Below are 19,149 nucleotides of genomic sequence, written 5' to 3' on the forward strand. Positions count from 1 at the left end.
CCACCACAGCTACGCACGATCCTCCTCTATCACAATGTATTCAAAACCTCCCTCTTTGCACCCTCCAAAGAAGTTCTCATCTTCCTAAAATCTTTCCTTACATCCTCCCATCCCATTCAGGGACCACCTACTTTTTGTTTGGCCCTAGACGGTTGGCAGACAAGGACGATTTTTTGCAATCTGTCATCCTTCATCCGCAGAAGGTGTCCTAGCCATCTCAACCTTTCTCTAAATATAGCCCTAAAGAGCGAGATTGAACGCCAATTTTCCTACAACTTTCTGTTTGAGACACGGATAGTCAGTCAGGTACCCAAAACAATCCGTAGGCAATTTCTCTATAAAACATCTAGCAAATCTTCCTCGGTTTTTCGGAGCGCCTACACTTCAGAACCATACTTGACCACTGTCATTGTTGTAGCTTCCAATATTCTAATCTTGGTTCGCAGATTTCTTCCTATTGTTCCAAAGTTTTATCAACCCTTTAAAAAACCGCTTAATAAAACTGTTTGGAACAGTAAAGATACTATAAAACTTATTTTATTCTTTGCTTCTCAATCATTGTGAATTTAACAGTAAAAAAAATTAAAAACGGTCCCTAGTTTTGAAACAGAAGAATCCTAAGACGCAAATTTCTCACAGCTCTGACTTCAAATATTTAGGTTTCAAGTCTTCAATTTTCCGAATGAAATCACCCTTTTCCAAACAGTCCTCACATTCCTCGTCCCAATCACTTAGGATTTTCTTCAAGTCACGGACCTTTAGCTTCTTTAAGTTCACAGATTTCAAGTCGATACTCTTCTCTGAAAAAAAGAAAATATATATCGATCAGTAAACAATTAGTCAAGTCAATCCGTAAAAGTAATATTCTATGACGAAGAACGACATTAAAGTACAGTGTAACCACAGGCTTTATTTACAACGCTTTCGTCTCCACCCAAATTTGAGCTGGGTGCAGGGAGGCTGTTATATGTAAATTCAAATGCTTATCAATAATGATAAAAAAAAATTTTCAAAATAAAAATATGTTTTAGTTTTTAAACATATTGCCATTTCAAGGTTCTTTTTTAACAAATGTGAGGCATTCATCTTGCTTAGAAATTGGTTGCTATTTGAGAAATGTCCCACAGCCTCAATTTGATTTTAGTATTGAATCCGGCGATGCTAGAGCCACAGACATAGTATATTCATTGTCCTGGGTAAGCATAGATGGCAGGGCAGCACTAGAAAATGAACATTTTACGAAAACTCGGTAGTATTATGACAGATGATGGACTAATTGTTATCGTTCTGATTAAGCTTGAAACTTTACGAATAGAATGCACACCAAAGATATAAACATCTACCTGACACTTGTGTGATGTGCTTATTTACATACCACTTGTATTTGTACCATTTATCGAACTATTACTTCATGCCAGTAACTATTTGCAACAAGTTGCAACGTATCATGTAATGAGCACAATTTTGAAGAAAGTAGCTTTGAACTGAAACAACCAATGCAATTTTCGGCCTTTGAGATTCTTAATTACTTTCTTTATTACATAATGAAACCTAATTCGTTTCGAGTTAGGTGGGTCTTTTCTTTCCTAAAGCAAAACGAAATTTGTACTTGTATAAGTATTTTTCAAATGAATATAATACAGATGGCGTATATACAACTACATATTTTTCAAACACTGCCTATATTCAATTTCACATAGAAACAAGACATAGGGCTTGTGACACTGAATTCCTCACCACCTCCCCCCCCCGGAGTGAAAGCTTGCTTTATAACAATTCGAAACCCAATACTCTTGAACCTCTTCCATCAAAACGAACAAAAATGTGCTAATAATAAAAGCAAACTTTATGAACAAGTTTTACTAACAAAAATATTTCTACGACCCTGCGAAAAAATCTGCAACAATCGTTGATTAGCCTCTTCTTCATGAAGAAATTTAGAAGGAAAAAAATGCCACTGTATTTTGAGCTTGAGTAACTTCAAAGTACGAAAACGAACTTTCTTCAGTGAAAAAAATACTTGGCAACAACACTTTTTATTTTTGTATTAGCTTTCAAGTCTTAATTTTGTTTCAAACATTCCATCATATCTTCCCAATAACCCAATTTGGGATATTTTTTCATTATAAACCCAAGGTCAAGTTAAATAGTCTCAATATTAATAATCACAGATATAGCTGTGACTTGAATTGCATAAAAAGACAATTTCTCTTATTTTTTTTTCTTGGTTTAACTTTTAATACACTAAATTATACTTAGAGAATGTTAGTATTTTTTCTATTATAAAATATCAAAATTTAATAGTAAATTTTTCTTTGGGTTTCGAAGATTTTGCCAAGTGAATTCCAAAGTTCGGTAAATACTCTTTTTGTCAAAAAGAATTCAGGTTAAACATGTTCTGCCTTTCCCATGAAAAAGAAAAGTTGATCTATCTTTTGATTGAAGAACAGTACAAGTTTTCATAATAGATTATGCAATTAATATACAATTAGACATAAATTTAACAAAGGAGCTTACCATAGCGAAGTTCGCAGATTTGATTGTCTTTCTTTTTCAGTTTTTCACAAATCTTCTCAGTTGGCAATGACCAAGAAAGTGGTTTGGACAATTCACCAAGGATACTTGTGGCTGACTCCTCTAGACCACCAAGAAAATAACACTAAAATGGAAATGAAATCACATAGGAATAATTGATTAGAAACAATTCATAAAATGTTTTAAACAATAGGCTTACCTATACATCTTTTTAATAAATAAGCTATATTTTAACAGCCGTCTTCCTTCGATGCTGTCAACTCGGCAGCTTTCGCACATTACGTTTATATTCCAGAAAACATCAACTAATTTAATGTCAAAATGTCAACGTCTAAAATGTCAACGTTTATCCATCACTGTTCCAGAAAATGTCAACTAATTTGGACAAATCCAAACTTCACTCCGTTTTGCAGAAAACTTTCAACGTTTCCCCTATCAACTTGTAATTCTTAGCTTATGAGAAAGTATACAATTGTTGATATATAACTTCATCAATCATGAGATTCATCAACGGATTTAGCGTATTTATTTCGCGGAGTTTGTTTCGTCAAAGTACAACCACATTATGACACCCTTGTTCTCATATTTTGACAAAACTTCGTAGATTTAGCCCTCTCATGGACCTTATCAACAATACAGATATGTGTACAAATAAGCAAATCTTCAACTACATTTCAAGTGGTTCATCTAGTGTTATTTTACATAGTATTATTTTCTATATTATATCTGTATTATTTATATCTATCTATATTATATCTAGTATCACTCATATATATCTAGTAAAATCTAATATTATTATTAGTACTATTATTTAGTATTATTTTATATCGAGTATCATTTATATATATATATTATCTAGTATCTAACATTATTTTATATATTATTTTACAGTTGTATATTTCAAGTGGTTTATCTCCATAACACTATCCTGAGGCATAAAAATCCTTTTCACAACTTACTTCTCCTTCTACAGCAAAGCTCCAAATTTTGATGCATACAGCTTTGTGGAAATTTCCATGAAAAAACTAAAGTTAATATATAATTTCTTAGACCACACTGCGTTTCCATTTACAAAATTTTAGAAAGAGTAAAATGGTTATAATTATTTTTATTGACTAATTATAACATATAATTATGTTATTGACTTATTTATACTAGTGAAAAGGCGTTTTATGTTAAGAAGGGGGAAACAACCTGGAACGGGAAGAACATTAGTTTTTGTGGTTGCTTTAATGGTAGTGTGCCTTCCTATCTACACATACACTGTCTAATATATATTAAACACAATTAATCGCTATACTACTTTTCAAAGTTTTAAAGAAATATATTGGTAATGATAGGAGAAACATGAAGATGTTTCTTCATGTTCATGTTCAATAATTCATGCTCTGAATTATTTGTCTATATTATTTTTTCTATTGTTTGGTAAATGACGACTTATACTTATTGACGACATGACTGCCTGTCCATGGATTATTCTTTATTGTTGATTGTGTGTGGCTATGCTATTTGACCTATGTGATTGTATGGATGAGTAGGGTTAAGGCCTCATTCAAGTTCTGGTCTATATTAATCACTAATTTAGGAAAACAGTCTTCCTTTTCTCCTTCTGTCTCTCTTTTTTTTGTGTGTTTGTGCTGTTGCATTGGTGATTTCTCTTTTCATGATATTATTCCAGGTTGGATCCAGTGCTGGTGGAGAAAAAATTTTTTTAGTTTTCTCCCCGACAGACCTTTACCCTGGTCCAGGTTTTCAACCTGATATTGTTAATTATTGGTGAGATGGCACTTATGCAAATTCATGTTCTTTCATCTTTTTGTTTATGTATTTATTGACCTATTGACCTTGGCATGTTTTTTGGACTTCGATTGTTGGATTTTGATTTGGATGTTGGTTTGTTTTGGATTTATTTTCAATAACTTTTTATGCAACAAAACACAAATATTAGCCTCGGAACTCGGAACGATTTTTTGAAAGTTAGTAAGTGTAAAAGTCGTTGTTTTCTTTGCCAAGATCATTTTGTCCCACGGACTTCTGTTAAAAGTACATTGTATAATTAAAATTTTGCATGCAAGTTACGTGGTAATGTTAATTGTAGAACAACCAATGTAATTTACCTATTAGAATGTAATAAATGCTGCCTACAATATGTGGGGGAAACAACTAATAATATATATAAAAGATTTTCTGGACATAAGACAACAGTTAATAATGAAAAAACTAATAACTATCTAGTTCAACATTGTAATAATGGTAAATGTTCCATATCAGATATAACTGTCACAATTTTAGAAAATTTAGAATTAGAAAATTTAAATAAAGAAGAGAAGAATAATAGACTGCGTAAACAGGAGGATTTCTGGATCCATACTCTTGGTACAGCTTATCCTTTTGGGCTAAATGATCGTGTAGCAAAATATGGTGACATGTCTCATGTTGTTGTTAAATGTATTGATGGTTTTATGGACCATCCTTCTTTTACTTGTCCTACTAAACGTAAAAAACGATCGAGAGGACATAGGAAAAATAATAGAAAAAATGAATTAGATGTACATATGCTTTCTATAGATCTATGCAAGGATAACAGATTATATTTACCTATTAATTTTACTTGTAAGCAGATTGAAGATATTAATTTACCAGAAATTTTAAATCAGCGGCATGTGAAACAGGCCCTTCCTAGAAATTTGAATTATAATGATAGTCCAGTTTTAACTTATAAATTTTCAAAAACTATTGGGCAAATTATTTTTAATTATAATTTAATACTAAAAAAACTAGATAGTGATATAAATTGGAAACCGGTTTGTAATTGTAAGTAACTTGGCCCATTTGTAAATCCTACTTACAAACATGTTATAACAGGGGACTTGTCAATAATAAAGCAAGATGATCTTCAAATTATAACGAATAAAGGGGCTAATTTCCGTCTTTCTCATCATCTGAAACCATCGAGTGTTCTTGATGGCTTGGAAAATGATTTTGATTTATTTATTGATAAGTGGTGTAAGAAAGAGAATAAAAATAAAGCGAGTTTTCAAAGTTGGAAGAATTTAATTATTAGTAGAATAAGAAATAAAATATATTCCAACTTAAAAAATAGTAACACTAAATCATTATTTTATAATGCGAAGATTAAACAAGCAATTGCTAATCTAAAGAATGAATTTGTAATTGTGCGAGTGGATAAAGCTAATAATAATTTCGCCATAATTTGTCAGAAGCTGTATTGTGATATCTTAAAAAGGGAGTTATGCACAACTAATGTTTACGAAAAGGTAAATATAGAGGATGAGAATTTAATTGAAAAGACTGAAGAAACATTTTTTAAAAATTTTAATATTAAAATAAATGACAATGATAAAAAGTTCCCTTTCCTATATTGGACTGTAAAATTTCATAAGAATCCCCTTAAACCACGGTTTATTGCTGGAGCAGCTAAATGTCCAACCCGCATTGCTGCTACTGACCTCTCTTTAATTTTAAAGGAAATTGTAAATAAACTTATAACCTATTGTTCTGGTATTAAAAAATTTTCGAATTTTAATCCATATTGGAGTGTTAATAATTCACTGCAGGTGATAGATTCTTTAACAATGGTTTCAGCTAAAAGAATTGAGTCTTTCGATTTTGCGACAATGTATACTAATTTATCACTTAATGTAGTGTTTGATAATTTAAAAACTGTTATCAAGAAATCTTTCCTCTTATCTAGTAAAAGGTTCTTAAAAATAGACATTTATAATAAAGAAGCTATATGGACAAACTGCTTTAATACTACAGTTAACTTGAGATGTTACAGCTTGGATATGATTTTTGAGTTATTTGAATTTGTTTTATACAATACTTATATAAGATTTGGGGGTGATTTATACAAGCAAATTATGGGAATTCCCATGGGGGGGAATGCCAGCCCATTTATAGCTGACTTGTTTTTAAGTCAACTAGAATATAAATATATGATGGATAAGAATAATCCAATTAATTTAAAACATGCTTTGTCAAATAATAAAAGATATTTAGATGATATTTTGCTCTTAAATTGTAATGATTTCATTGATATTTCTAAAAATATATATCCTTATAAAATCTTGAGCCAAAAATTGATATCAAGAGGTTTTTCTGCAAATAAATTAACTTGGCAATTTAAAAAATTTAGTTTTCATTATAACGAACTTTTAAATAAATATCAGAAGAATTATCTAGAAATACTTAAAGAAATTTTCGACTAATTTCGGAGGTTCGAGAAATGTTGTCACAGCGCCATTTATTTTGAATTGTGTTTCTAATTTAGCGGATTTTCTTAAAAATTAGCCACATGGTAAAGATGAATTCTATAATTGTTTAGTTCATTCAGGTTTTTTGCAATGTGTTAATATTTGTGATTTGGTAAAATTTATAATATTTAGTTTACCTATTGTTGCTAAAGGGAGGGATATATTAACAGGATAAGCTTGTTTTGGTTTTACTTGGTTGTTTTACATTTGCTGTTTTTTTTTTCATAGACATGTATTTTGGGGGTGATACCTGACGCGGGGATGCCATGGATATTCTGTGGTAGCCACAACACTGTGCTGGGTAGAGAATTTAGAGTGGCGAAACCCTATATAGGCCAGTGTATTCTCCTGATGAGCCCTTATGTTGGGTGTTGCCTCTGAATTATTTGTCTATATTATTTTTTCTATTGTTTGGTAAATGACGACTTATACTTATTGACGACATGACTGCCTGTCCATGGATTATTCTTTATTGTTGATTGTGTGTGGCTATGCTGTTTGACCTATGTGATTGTATGGATGAGTAGGGTTAAGGCCTCATTCAAGTGCTGGTCTATATTAATCACTAATTTAGGAAAACAGTCTTCCTTTTCTCCTTCTGTCTCTCTTTTTTTTTTGTGTGTTTGTGCTGTTGCATTGGTGATTTCTCTTTTCATGATACTAAATTTATATGAAAATATTTACGTCACGTAGTGGAAAAGTCAGAGTAACACATTATGGCTATCAGTATGTGATAAATATGAAGTAAAATGAATGAGCATGAAATGAAAAAGATATTACGTGAGAAACGTATTTGTGCAATCAATAAAACTTAAAAGCTGTTTGAAAAACTACTATCCGTAAATCAGCACAATCTTTCTGACCCCCATAGAGTATCTAGACAGATAATTTTCATATATTAACCAAAAAAAAAATTGGCCAAATTAGTCAGTAAATAAAGATGATGTGAATTATGTTTCGAAGAGACAGAGCTTTAGTATTTGTCTTACATGATGCAAAAAGATTCAACTTATTACTTTTTCATATGGTTTTGTATTAAATCAGGTGTTAAGCAGGTTTGTGTTCTATCTCCCTTTATCTGGATCATTTTGATGGACTTTGTCTTAAGGAGCACAGGAAAGGTAATGGGAGACCACAGAATCAAATGGGGAGGAAAAACTCTCCTGGACTTAGATTATGCTGATTATTTAACCATATTAGATGAAAGTGTGAGCAAAATTATTGAACTTTTGGAGGTTTTGCGAGTTCAGGGTGCTAGAATAAGTTTGAAAATTAATGTTAAGAAGATTAAGTGACTAAGGCTAGGAATAAATGAAGACAAAAAGGTAACGTTAAGTAACGAAAAGATTGATCAGGTGGGTAGCTTTACTTACCTTGGTAGTATTATTAGTGAAGACGGTGGGAGCAGTGAAGATGTTAAAAGTAGAATAGCAAGGCTCAGGGTGTTTTCTCACAATTAAAATTTTTTGGAAGAATAGGAAGATATGTCTGCAAACAAAGATTAGAATATTGGAAGCCACACTGATGACAGTGGTCAAATATGGCTCTGAAGCATGGGTGCTCCGAAAAGTGAATGAAAATCTAATAAATATTTTCGAGCAAAATTGCCGATAGATCGTTCTGGGTAACCGGCTGACTGACCGTATTTCAAACAGTAGGTTGTATGAAAAATATGGTTCAATCCCGCTTTCTAGAGCTACAGTGAAAGAAAGGTTGAGATGGCTATGTCACGTTCTGCAGATGAAGGATGACAGATTGCCGAAGATTGTCCTTTTTTGGCCAACCATCTAGGGCTAAACGGAAAAGAGGTCGTCCTCGTCTGGGGTGGGAGGATGTCATAAATAAAGATTTAAAGAAAATGGGAACTTCCTGAGAGGGCGTAAAGAGGGAGGCTTTGAATAGATTGGGTTGGAGGAGGAGCGTGCGTAGATGTGTTGGCCCCAGGCGGCTTAGTGCTGTGGTGAGTTATTAGGAGTAGTAGTAGTTTTCATATATGGTCAATGAAACAAGTACCTAAGACTGCCCTCAGACAACTCCGATGGAAAACACCTAGCATATTTTTATCCACTTCTCGAAGCACCTACTTTTGTTGCTAAAGTTACTACCGTTACTTCCACTATCCTAAACTGGTTCTTCTCTGCTTCTGCTAATCTTCTTAACTATTTTAACCATAAAAGTACGGTCTGCACCTTGACTATATTCACGACCTAGGTAAGTGAAGTTAGCAATGCTAGCCTCAATTAGCCTTTTATTCTAGAAAGGATTATAAGTCGAATGCCAAAAGGATCAGCAATACTTACGAAGATCGTATATCCGTTTCTTTTTCCGTCTTTTGCATCTTTTTCATTTTTTAGCGCAAGAATAGTCTAAACATCTTAAGACAGAACTTGGTCTATTTGATATGCTTTAAGTCTCAAACTAATAAAAGAAGTTCTACATGAAAGGACTTGAAAAGAAAAAAGGAGAAAAATTAAGGAAAAAATTGGTAAGCTTCATGAAACCGATTTCTGGGAAATTTAATAAAGTGTTAATATCAGCATCACGACCCCTAGGAAAGAAACTATCAATATTATTTATACTTTTATGTTACATAATAAACTTACGAATCGGTTATCCTTTCCTTTCGTCCCCTTACAATACTTCCTAAAGGCATCTTCAATCTTGGCTGGTGTCTTTAGCTGGTCTTCTGTCAACGTAGCTCTGAATGTGTCCAAGACGTTGAAACATACTTAAAAGAGATAAATTAAATTAGGCAAGAGAGATACAGCATAAAAGGGGGGAGATCTGGCAGGCACGGGCTCTGAATTAGGTTTCTATTGGCCCAGCTTAAAAAAAAAAAAAAATCAAAATCAGGCGTTTTGTATGGGACATAATAGAAGAAATTATAGGAAAAAATTGTAAAACCTAAGATATTTGGTAGGTAGAGAAACACGAGCTAAAAATCACTCCTCTTTGGCGGATTTCTGAATTTCTAAGAAATTAATCTTTATTTAGGATTTTAATAGGGGAGAGGGAATACTAAGTAATTTTTTCGGGGGAGCATTTTTTCAGCATTTCTACTTCTAAAATTTTGGTGCAAATGACTGCCCCCAAGATGTTACCTGTTCTGCCACAATGTCACACCAATGTAAAAAAAAAATGTCAAGTGATGTATGTGATATCATTCCATGCAAAAAAAAAGTCTGTTCAACTGAAAGCAAGAGGCAACATTAAAACTTAAAAGAGCAGAAATTATTCCGTTACATGAAAGAGACTGTGCCCTACTCAATACCTCGCTATTTACGCTAAAGTTCGATTCTTTGTCACAACTCTGGTTTTTAAAGTAGTAAAAAACTTTAGTGTAAAGAGCAAAGTATTGAGGAAGGGGCAGTCCCTTTCACGTAATGGGGACTAGCTGCCCCCAACCTGTCCGATCACTTAAAAAGGGAACTAGAACTTTTAATTTCCGTTCCAATGAGCCCTCTCCTGATTCTCTAGGACCACTAGTTCGATACCATCACCTCTGGGGAAACATCCAAAAAATAAAAAGAAAACACACATGTGATCTTTCTTTTGGGAAGAAATGCATAATTCCACATTTTTGAAGATGGGAGCTTGAAACGTTTACAATAGGGTTCTCCGATATGCTGAATTTGATAGTGTGATTTTAATTAAGATTCTTTAAATTTTAGGGGTGGTTCCCTTTTTTCCGAACACTGGGCAAATTATCCCAGGCTTGTAGCCTTTGATGGGTAAAATTAAACTTGATGAATCTTGTACCATATATTTGAAATCAGCATAATAGGCCAATTGTTTTGAATTATCTATTGACATCAAAATTCCTTGTCATAGAATTTTGGTTACTATTGGGCCGTGTCACTCCTTGCTTACAGTTCGTTACCATAAACTGTTTGATACCTGGCTATTATTAATTTCCACTGTTGGCACGTTTTTCGGACTAAAACTAGCTATATTACCCTATGCTCGAGGTGATTAATTCCCATATATGGTTCCATCAGCAAAAGACTTGACATTTTAGAGAAAAATTAAATAAATTAAAACCAATAAGAGTAAGAAGCAGCATTAAAATTTGAAACAAAAAAGGTAACCTATATATGAGGTGGGTTGCTAACTTGCAATTCTTTGAGAAAGAATTTGATTGTTTACATTTATTTACTTTTTACAACAGATTATCAGTTTAGACGTTTTGAAAGGCAATATAGGTAAGTAAAACGCTTATAATTACCAAATGGCTATATTTGTTACATTCTAATATGTTTTGAGCAAACTTTCAGCTAAATTTTAGCATAGATATTATTATCTCTATGCTAAAATTTATATGGGATGACAGAAAAAATAATTTCTTTATATAATCAATGTCCATTCCAATTTATTTACAGATTTTTTTATACGAAAAATAATGCATTGAAGAACAAAAAGCACCACTGCATGGGAGAAAACCCTGATAACCAATACCAATACCTTAAACGGCTTGGTTATCGATTGTCAGAGGGCATTATTGTTGGACTTACAACATTTTGGTTGACTTTAGACCAAAAATATTGTTCTGCAGCACCAAATGTGGAGAACACCACTATACATAGGTGCCATTTTTTTCGGTTTTTAAAAACAGCATTGGAATTTATGAATGACTTTATCACTGTTGACTTGATAGGGTAACCCCTGAGAAAAGAGCCCCTAAAAATGAAAGGAGACCTGAAATACCAAAAAAGGAAATACAGGAATACCTTCTTTTTTTGCAAGGAAGCAAAAGTTTTATGTACAATCTTGATTTTCGGGGGCCTCTCCTACCTTCTATTTGCTTAATCAAATGAACCTAATCCAGCATTTCAGACATGAAGTATCTGTGCAATACATGGGGAGCTGTCACCCCTTAAACACTCATTCTTAACATCTAATATTAATATTTTAATTCAAATGAAACATTTTCAGGTTGTATTTTGTATATAACCCCCTTCTCTGACTCTAGAAGGATCTGTAAAACCTTTTTAAAAAAGGTTGTATGAAACTGAAAGACTTACGCAAGGGTTTTGATGGTTTTAAACTAATTAGCGATTTCGGAACTTTTGCATGATAGCATTTTGGCCATTCTATAGCTATTTAATTTTCTTATGCAGCACAAACTGAGCCAAGACACTAATGTGCTGTGACAAGACCTCTTTTATTGCTTAAAAGGGGTGCAGAAGCTTAAAATTTGTATTCCAATAATCCCTTCACCCATATCCAGCAACCAGTGGCTCAAAACAATCACCCCAGAAAAACAGAGAGAGAAAAAAAAAGTTAAATAAACAAATATGGACCAAAAAATGTCCTTATAAACAAAAACACAAAATTTCAAATTTTTAATATAGAGTTGAAGTCTCAATTTTCGAATATTTGGTATAGTTTATACTTATTTTCTTAATATAAGACTCAAAGAGACTTCAATATTCATTATGACAAGATTGCTATCCCTAGTAATTTGTTTTTTACTCTGTCTTTTTTACTAGTGTGGTTCATTCCTGAAGCACTGTCTAATGATTTTTTGTCAATGTTTTGTTTTCCCGCCTTTTTTTCTGAATATATACTAGTCTTTGCTATTACTTTCCAGGTCCAAAATGAAAAGAAAAAGTCACATTGGAGTAAATTTTTTGAACAGGTGAAGTTAATCAGGTGGCTGCCCAATAGCATCAAATAGAGGAAGCGCTTTAGTAGCTTTATATATTTTAACTAGTATATTCATTATCATCCCTCAAGGTATCTAAAAACCAAGGGATAGTCACTCAATACTTTTCTCATACTTCAAGTTTTTCTTGAAGACCTCTTCTGTTTTTATCCTTGAGAGTAGACATTAATACCTAAGCAAATACAGCCTAAACCCTTGGGGAAGATTAGGTGTCATGAATCAAAACACTAAAAATAGCACTTACAGTTCATAGTCTAATTGCCACGCACTTTCAAATTGCATATAAAAATTTAGTGAACAATTAAATGAGCAACATTGCAAAATATTTTGAATATGTGTGACTATAATAATGTCACACAGGTTCCTGCCCTGCTCAGTAGGAATAACATTTAGGGACAATGTGCAGGGAAAACTGGGGAGAAAGGACTATTATATAATAAATAGGACAATTTCCAATATAAGAAGTCTTCATTAATTAGTATTGGTGAGAAATATCAATCTTCAAATGTCTTTAATTGTGAGGTTGTCTCTTCTTCTTCCTAGGATTCATCTTGGACAGTTCAAGGAATTGTGCCCTTGCAAAATTTTAGGGAAATGATTGCTTCTGTTTTACCTTAAATGATTCCTCACTAAGCTGCACAAAGTCCACCCAGCATTGTTTTAAAATACAAAATCTGTATAGGGTCTTGGAAGGATGTAGGATTTATTGCCTTGTGGAGAGTATTTTTTGCTATCAAATGCATTGTATTTTAAAAAATAGGAGTTAAATATTAGTGATAAAGGATTTACTTACCCTCACAATCTTCTTTCTTTAATGCAGAAACTGCAGCTAAAAATGACAACAGGAAATACACTTTCATTTTTGCCTGAAAATGAAAGAAAATAAAAACAAACAAGAAAAGATTGGAGTTTTTTTTATATCAAGAACCCATTCACACAGATATCACTTCTTTAAAATAGCATCACAAAAAAAACTAAAATCATTCTCCTTCTTTTTGTCCTATCCCACATCACACAGAAGAAGAAACACTAACTCACAAAGTAAAAAGAGCTTTACTCACAAAGTAAAAAGAGCTATACTTTTTCTAATCATACATTTGGATCCTTCTTTTCACCTCTTTATTCATTAATAGATACAGCAAGTGGTATGTTTATCTTTTTACAAGCAAATTGACCAAAGCTCATTTTTAGATATAGTCAAATGTTGTCATGCTCAAGCCCAGAATACTGTTACACTTTACCCTAATTTTTCAAGGCTTACAAATAGGGAAGGGATGGTAGCATAAATTTGAAGACAGCTTTTCAGACCAGTAGATTCATTGCTAAAAGTTTATTCTACCTGAATTGATAGCTTTCTAAATTAGCAGTAAAGTTTATCCCTTCCTCAGGAATGATTTTACAAAATCCTTTCATTACATTCAAAAATTTCTATGGGATTTTTTGAGTTGCTTGCAATTGAACTGCATACTAGCCCCCACGAATTTTCTCAGTTCTGCAACCAAAAACATAAAGAACCATGTGGCACCATAATCTTACATTTCAAAATTCCTTTTAGGGCTTAAAATAGAATTTCTGATGGTTTAGTTTACTTGGATTGAGCATTAAAGAGCATATTAAGTGGTAATTTAATATTTTAGCTAGTAAATTAATCAGAACATGCAAAATATTTTTAAATTCTAGATGAGAGACTCTGTACTAGCTAGGAAAGTAGTGGAGACAGGCAAACAAAAGTTTCAGGAATGGAACAAGAGCCTAAACAATGCCTTAGAAATGTCTTTTTAAGACATCTACCTCCACCCCTTTCCCTTCAAAGGTGTCACTACTAGACTTGTCTAAATTCTCTTGATAAAAACTTCATTAGCTTGAATATATTAGCCATATACAGTAAACTTAGGGACAATTCCATGACATATTTAGGTAAAACAAACATCCTGCTGTTTTTCTGCTTTTTACCATCAAATTAATAACAACATAAAAGTTTTGCCATTGAAAATACAATGAATGTATATAATTTGTCCAGTAAGGGGGGGGGGGGGTAAAGTAAGCAAGCACATATACAAATGATACATATCAATATTTTGGGATGTTTCAAAGTAGTTTCTAGAATTTTATAGCCTAGCATTTCCTTATGGAAAGTAGGACTGCTAAATTTTTACCCAGATTTTCAGCTTAAGTCTAATCTTGAAAAATACTGCCTGATCTTAGACATGCATGCAATATTAAAGTTGGAACAAAGTTTCTAAATCACAGATAGAACCAATCAAAGACAAGTGTTGTGAAGCAGAATAATTGCATTTAAATAGCCTACTCTGTACGGGAGGGCTACTGAAAGCTCCATTACCTAACTCAACTGCTTTCTAGATAAAAATCTTTGATATGGCTTGAGACTGTAACAGGAATCATATTGCATTTTCAAAAACTAAAGCCAATGGAAGAGATTTAAACCTTAAAATGACAGTAAAAAGTTTTATGTCACAATTTAGATAGGTATAGACATGTCATGCATGCAATCCTCTAAGCCCTAGAAATAAGAAAAGCATAGACATTGTAGCTTGGCAGTACAATCTCAGGGTTTAATTGGTAAGATTCTAGATTAACTGACAATTGAGGTAGTTGACTTCTTGCTATCTCAGAAAGGGTTTAGGTTAGGAAAATGAAACTTTCAGGGATGAATCTACAGACTAAAGTATGTCCCGGGAAAGTATTTTGAAGCAACTACCTCCACTCCTTCTCCCTCTAGATGGCCCTGACCTTTGATGACCTTTAAAAATATGTGTGTTATAAAAGTGAAACCTTGCAAAATAGATCTTCTGCTTAATTGAAGTACAACAAAATTTTTTTCAGCTTCATATTTCCATTTTAGAAAGTTTTAAATATATTTCCTAAATTTTGAAAAAAAAAATACTGATATGGCTCAAAATTCTACTCAAATAACAGGAATTGCATTTTCAGAACTAAAGGCAGAGAAAAAGCAAATAGTAACTGAAAATTCAGGTAAAATGTTGTTTTGTCAAAATTTCAATAGGTATAAACCTGTCATATAGGCAAATTTCGGGGCCCTCTAGAGGGAGAAGGAGTAGAGGTGGGTACTTTAAAATACCTTACTGGGACATACTTTAGCCTGTAGAACTATCCCTGAAAGTTTCATTTTCCTAACCTAAACCCTTTCTGAGATAGCAAGAAGTCAATTAACTAGAATTTTACCAAAGAATATGCCTAAACATACCTCTAGAATAAGAGTTTCATCCTGGATCCAATATAAAATTTACTTGCATGGCAAATTTACTTCAACATCACCACCCCTTCCTCTACTGGTCAAATATATACCTGGAGTTGTAAGTAGGCTATGCACCATATTTTCTATACATCAATTTTTCATCACACTTATTAGTAAAACAATGAATAATTCATTCCACATAGGACTCTACAATTCAGGATATAAACTTGACCATGAGGTAGGACAAGGGTGAAGCTAAAGTGATTTTGCAAAGCAAAAGGATATTATATTCAGATTCAGGACAAAATTCTGATTCTAAATTTGGGTGCATTTCTCAGCTATCTCAGTTAGTCTTGAAATTCAGGCATATTTGCAGCTGACAACATAATTCCAGTCTTCAGCCCATGATGGAAGGTATTTTGTGTCCCTGTGGGATGCACCCCCCCCCCAAAAAGACAAACAGTAACCCAAATTTTAAAGACATGTTTAAAAGAACTGCCTAGTGAGAAAAAATTGCCATTTGTAACTGATTCTAGAATGTCAACTATTATTTTCCTGTGTCTTAAAAATAAAATGTTATTTTGAAAATATATTTGTAGGAGTTTTTGAAGTGAGCATGAAACCTCAAAAATGACATCACAGCAAAATTGATGTTGTTTTTGAGGGGTTTCTGGCTCTTTTAGTAACATTTTACTAGTAAGACTAATGCTAATAATCATTATGACTAATCAGCAACAAATGGCAATTTTTCTTGCTTGAATGTTTTTGGAACACATTTTTAAACTTTTAGTTAGGCTAATGTGGGCTGTTTTGAGCCCACTAGGGTCTCAAAATTGAATTTATCCCACTAGTGATTATTTAATTATGAAAGAGGATAAAAAACATCAAGTTATGCATTCAATTTCATCTAGCTAAACTATGTGGTTAGCTGAGCTCGTGTTCTAGCTAAAATACCTGCCTAATCTCAGCAACAAATTTACCAAAATTCACTTTATGTTCTAGACCCAAAACCCATTCCTGAAAGTTCCATACTCAACCTAAATCAACTAATTTACCAGATGATGACAATCAGTTCCTAGACTGGAATTTTATCAGCTTAAAAGCTTTGCCTACAGCCCCATTCTTAAGGTCAAAACAATTCAAATGTGAAGTAGGCCTAACAAAAATGTAGACTAACTAAGGCATAAGGGATATAGCTTAGTTGAAAGAAAAATGAGCCTGATAAATTACCTGTGAAATGAATATTGTTTGAACACCACTCGATATGCAGACCTGTAAGTTTATCTGTTCGAATCTTCTAGGACTATATTTTGTTCTATATCGTTCTTGTTGCAATTTAAATTTGTCTGTTTCTGATTGGTGAATCTCATCTATGATGTGTCTATTATGACGTCTTTTGATCAGATAAAGTAGATGGCATGACAGCTGGAAAATAACTGATGTTGAATTCCAAAGACCTTGAAAAAAATTTATTACCAGTAACAAGTGGCGTCGTTTGAGGGAGGGGGGCAGTTTCCTTCCAATAATTCAGAAAAAATATTACAATACTCATGCCCTATGACTCTCTGGATGTAGACCTCTTGCCCCCTCCATAGAAATACTGGAGCTACATCCCCTGCCGGTAACACCAAGAAATTTGTACTTAGACGCTAAAGTAGAGTAATTTCTTAAAATTCTCTTCAAAGTTTTGGTCCTTTTTAAGGCTGCTAAATGTCTATAGACTTGGTGTTGGATATAGATTTCCTTTTTCCAATTGTTTAAAAACCTTGAGGGAAGGGGCAGTGGGGTCGACTTACGAACATTAAGGGGAATAGGTAAGTTTATTGTTCAAAATCTATGGGTAGAAAATTTGTAAATTTCTCAACTTTTTCAATGGAAATAACAAAAACATTGTTAAAGAAATTCTCTCCGAAAAATTATTTTAAAAACATTTGAGGAAGGTTAAGAATCTGTGAGACACATTAAAGGAAAAAACTAGAAAAAATCGCAAAAAATATAAGTTAAGGCTAAAAAATATTCTCATCAGAAATTATAGATATAATCTCATTAACCGAATTAAATATAAAAAATTTCATAGCACACGCTTTAAAGTTTCACATTGAATTCTTATTGGCAAATTGTGTGACTCGAAATTACTTTGTGATTATCAGATCTAGTTTTGTTATTAAATAAAAAAAACAAGTTTTTTGAAATGAAAGTAAGGAGCGACATTAAAACTTAAAACGAACAGAAATTACTCCGTATAAGAAAGGGGCTTTTCCTTCTCGACAACCCGCTCCTTACTCTAAAGTTTTTTATTGTTTTAAAAAGTAGAGTTGCAGGAAAGAATCAAACTTTAGCGCAAGGAGCGGGTTGTCGAGAAGGAAAAGCCCCTTTCATATACGGAGTAATTTCTGTTCGTTTTAAGTTTTAATGTCGCTCCTTACTTTCATTTCAAAAAACTTGTTTTTTTTATTTAATTTGTGAAAGTTTTTGAAGTAATGCATGTCTGATTTTGGCTCTCCGTACATAAATTATTAAAATGAAATTTGCATATTAATTCTTTTTTTGGCTAAATGGCTTTCTCTTAGTTTTGATCAGACGATTTTGAGAAATAAGGGGTGGGGAAGGAGGCCTAGTTGCCCTCCAATTTTTCGGTTACTTAAAAAGGCAACTAGATCTTTTAATTTTTAACGAACGTTTTTATTAGTAAACAAAATACGCAACTTAAGAATTAACTTACGTAACAAACTTTTATATTCTTATATTTTTGATTATATATATGAGAGGGTTGATCCCCTCGTTAATACCTTGCTCTTCACACTAAATCTTGTTTTGTCCCAATTCTTTAAGAATAACCCCCGAATCAGAAAGGCCGTAGAATAAATAGTTGAAATTACTTAAATTTTTTTAGCATAAAGAGCGAAGTATTTATCTCCTCCTAAATACCTCTCTCTTTATGCTAAAGTATTTTTAGAACCCCTCATATGCGTAATAATCTCTGTTTGTTTTAAGTTTTAATGCTTCTCCTTACTTTCAATTGAAAAAACTTTTTCATGTTTATATTTTCATTGTTTTTTTATAGTAATGCTAGAAAGTCCTTCGCCCTTTTCATTGAATTTCTCTTCCCCCATGAAATATTCCTCCAAGGAAAGATCCTCCCATATAGCCCCCTCCCCTGAACCCCACACCCAAACCAAAAAAAATCCCCTTGATAACGTCGGTACACTTCCCAGTAACTATTACTGTGTGTAAACATTGGTCAAAGTTTGTAACTTGCAGCCCCTCCCCCAGGGACTGTGGGGGGTAAGTCATCCCCAAAGACATAGTTATTATGGTTTTCGACTATGCGGAACAAAACGGCTATCTCAAAATTTTGATCCGTTGACTTTGGGAAAAAAATGAGCGTGGGAGGGGGCCTAGGTGCCCTTCAATTTTTTGGTCACTTAAAAAGGGAACTAGAACTTTTTATTTCC

The 19,149-nt window shown here is 33.0% G+C and overlaps 1 protein-coding gene across 1 annotated transcript; it reads right to left on the reverse strand.

Annotated features, from left to right (window-relative positions):
- Nucleotides 1-521: 521 nt before the first annotated feature.
- LOC136033090 (mesencephalic astrocyte-derived neurotrophic factor homolog) lies at nt 522-17,055 on the reverse strand. The gene is made up of 5 exons (XM_065713696.1): nt 16,925-17,055; nt 13,271-13,343; nt 9,416-9,540; nt 2,518-2,659; nt 522-800 (listed from the first exon to the last, which is right to left on the reverse strand). Exons 2-5 carry the CDS (start codon nt 13,335-13,337, stop codon nt 634-636), a joined length of 501 nt encoding a protein of 166 aa, XP_065569768.1. The 5' UTR covers nt 13,338-13,343; nt 16,925-17,055; the 3' UTR covers nt 522-633.
- Nucleotides 17,056-19,149: the final 2,094 nt, after the last annotated feature.

This window comes from Artemia franciscana, chromosome 11 (genome assembly GCF_032884065.1).
Source record: "Artemia franciscana chromosome 11, ASM3288406v1, whole genome shotgun sequence".
In the NCBI taxonomy this organism is placed as follows: domain Eukaryota; kingdom Metazoa; phylum Arthropoda; class Branchiopoda; order Anostraca; family Artemiidae; genus Artemia; species Artemia franciscana.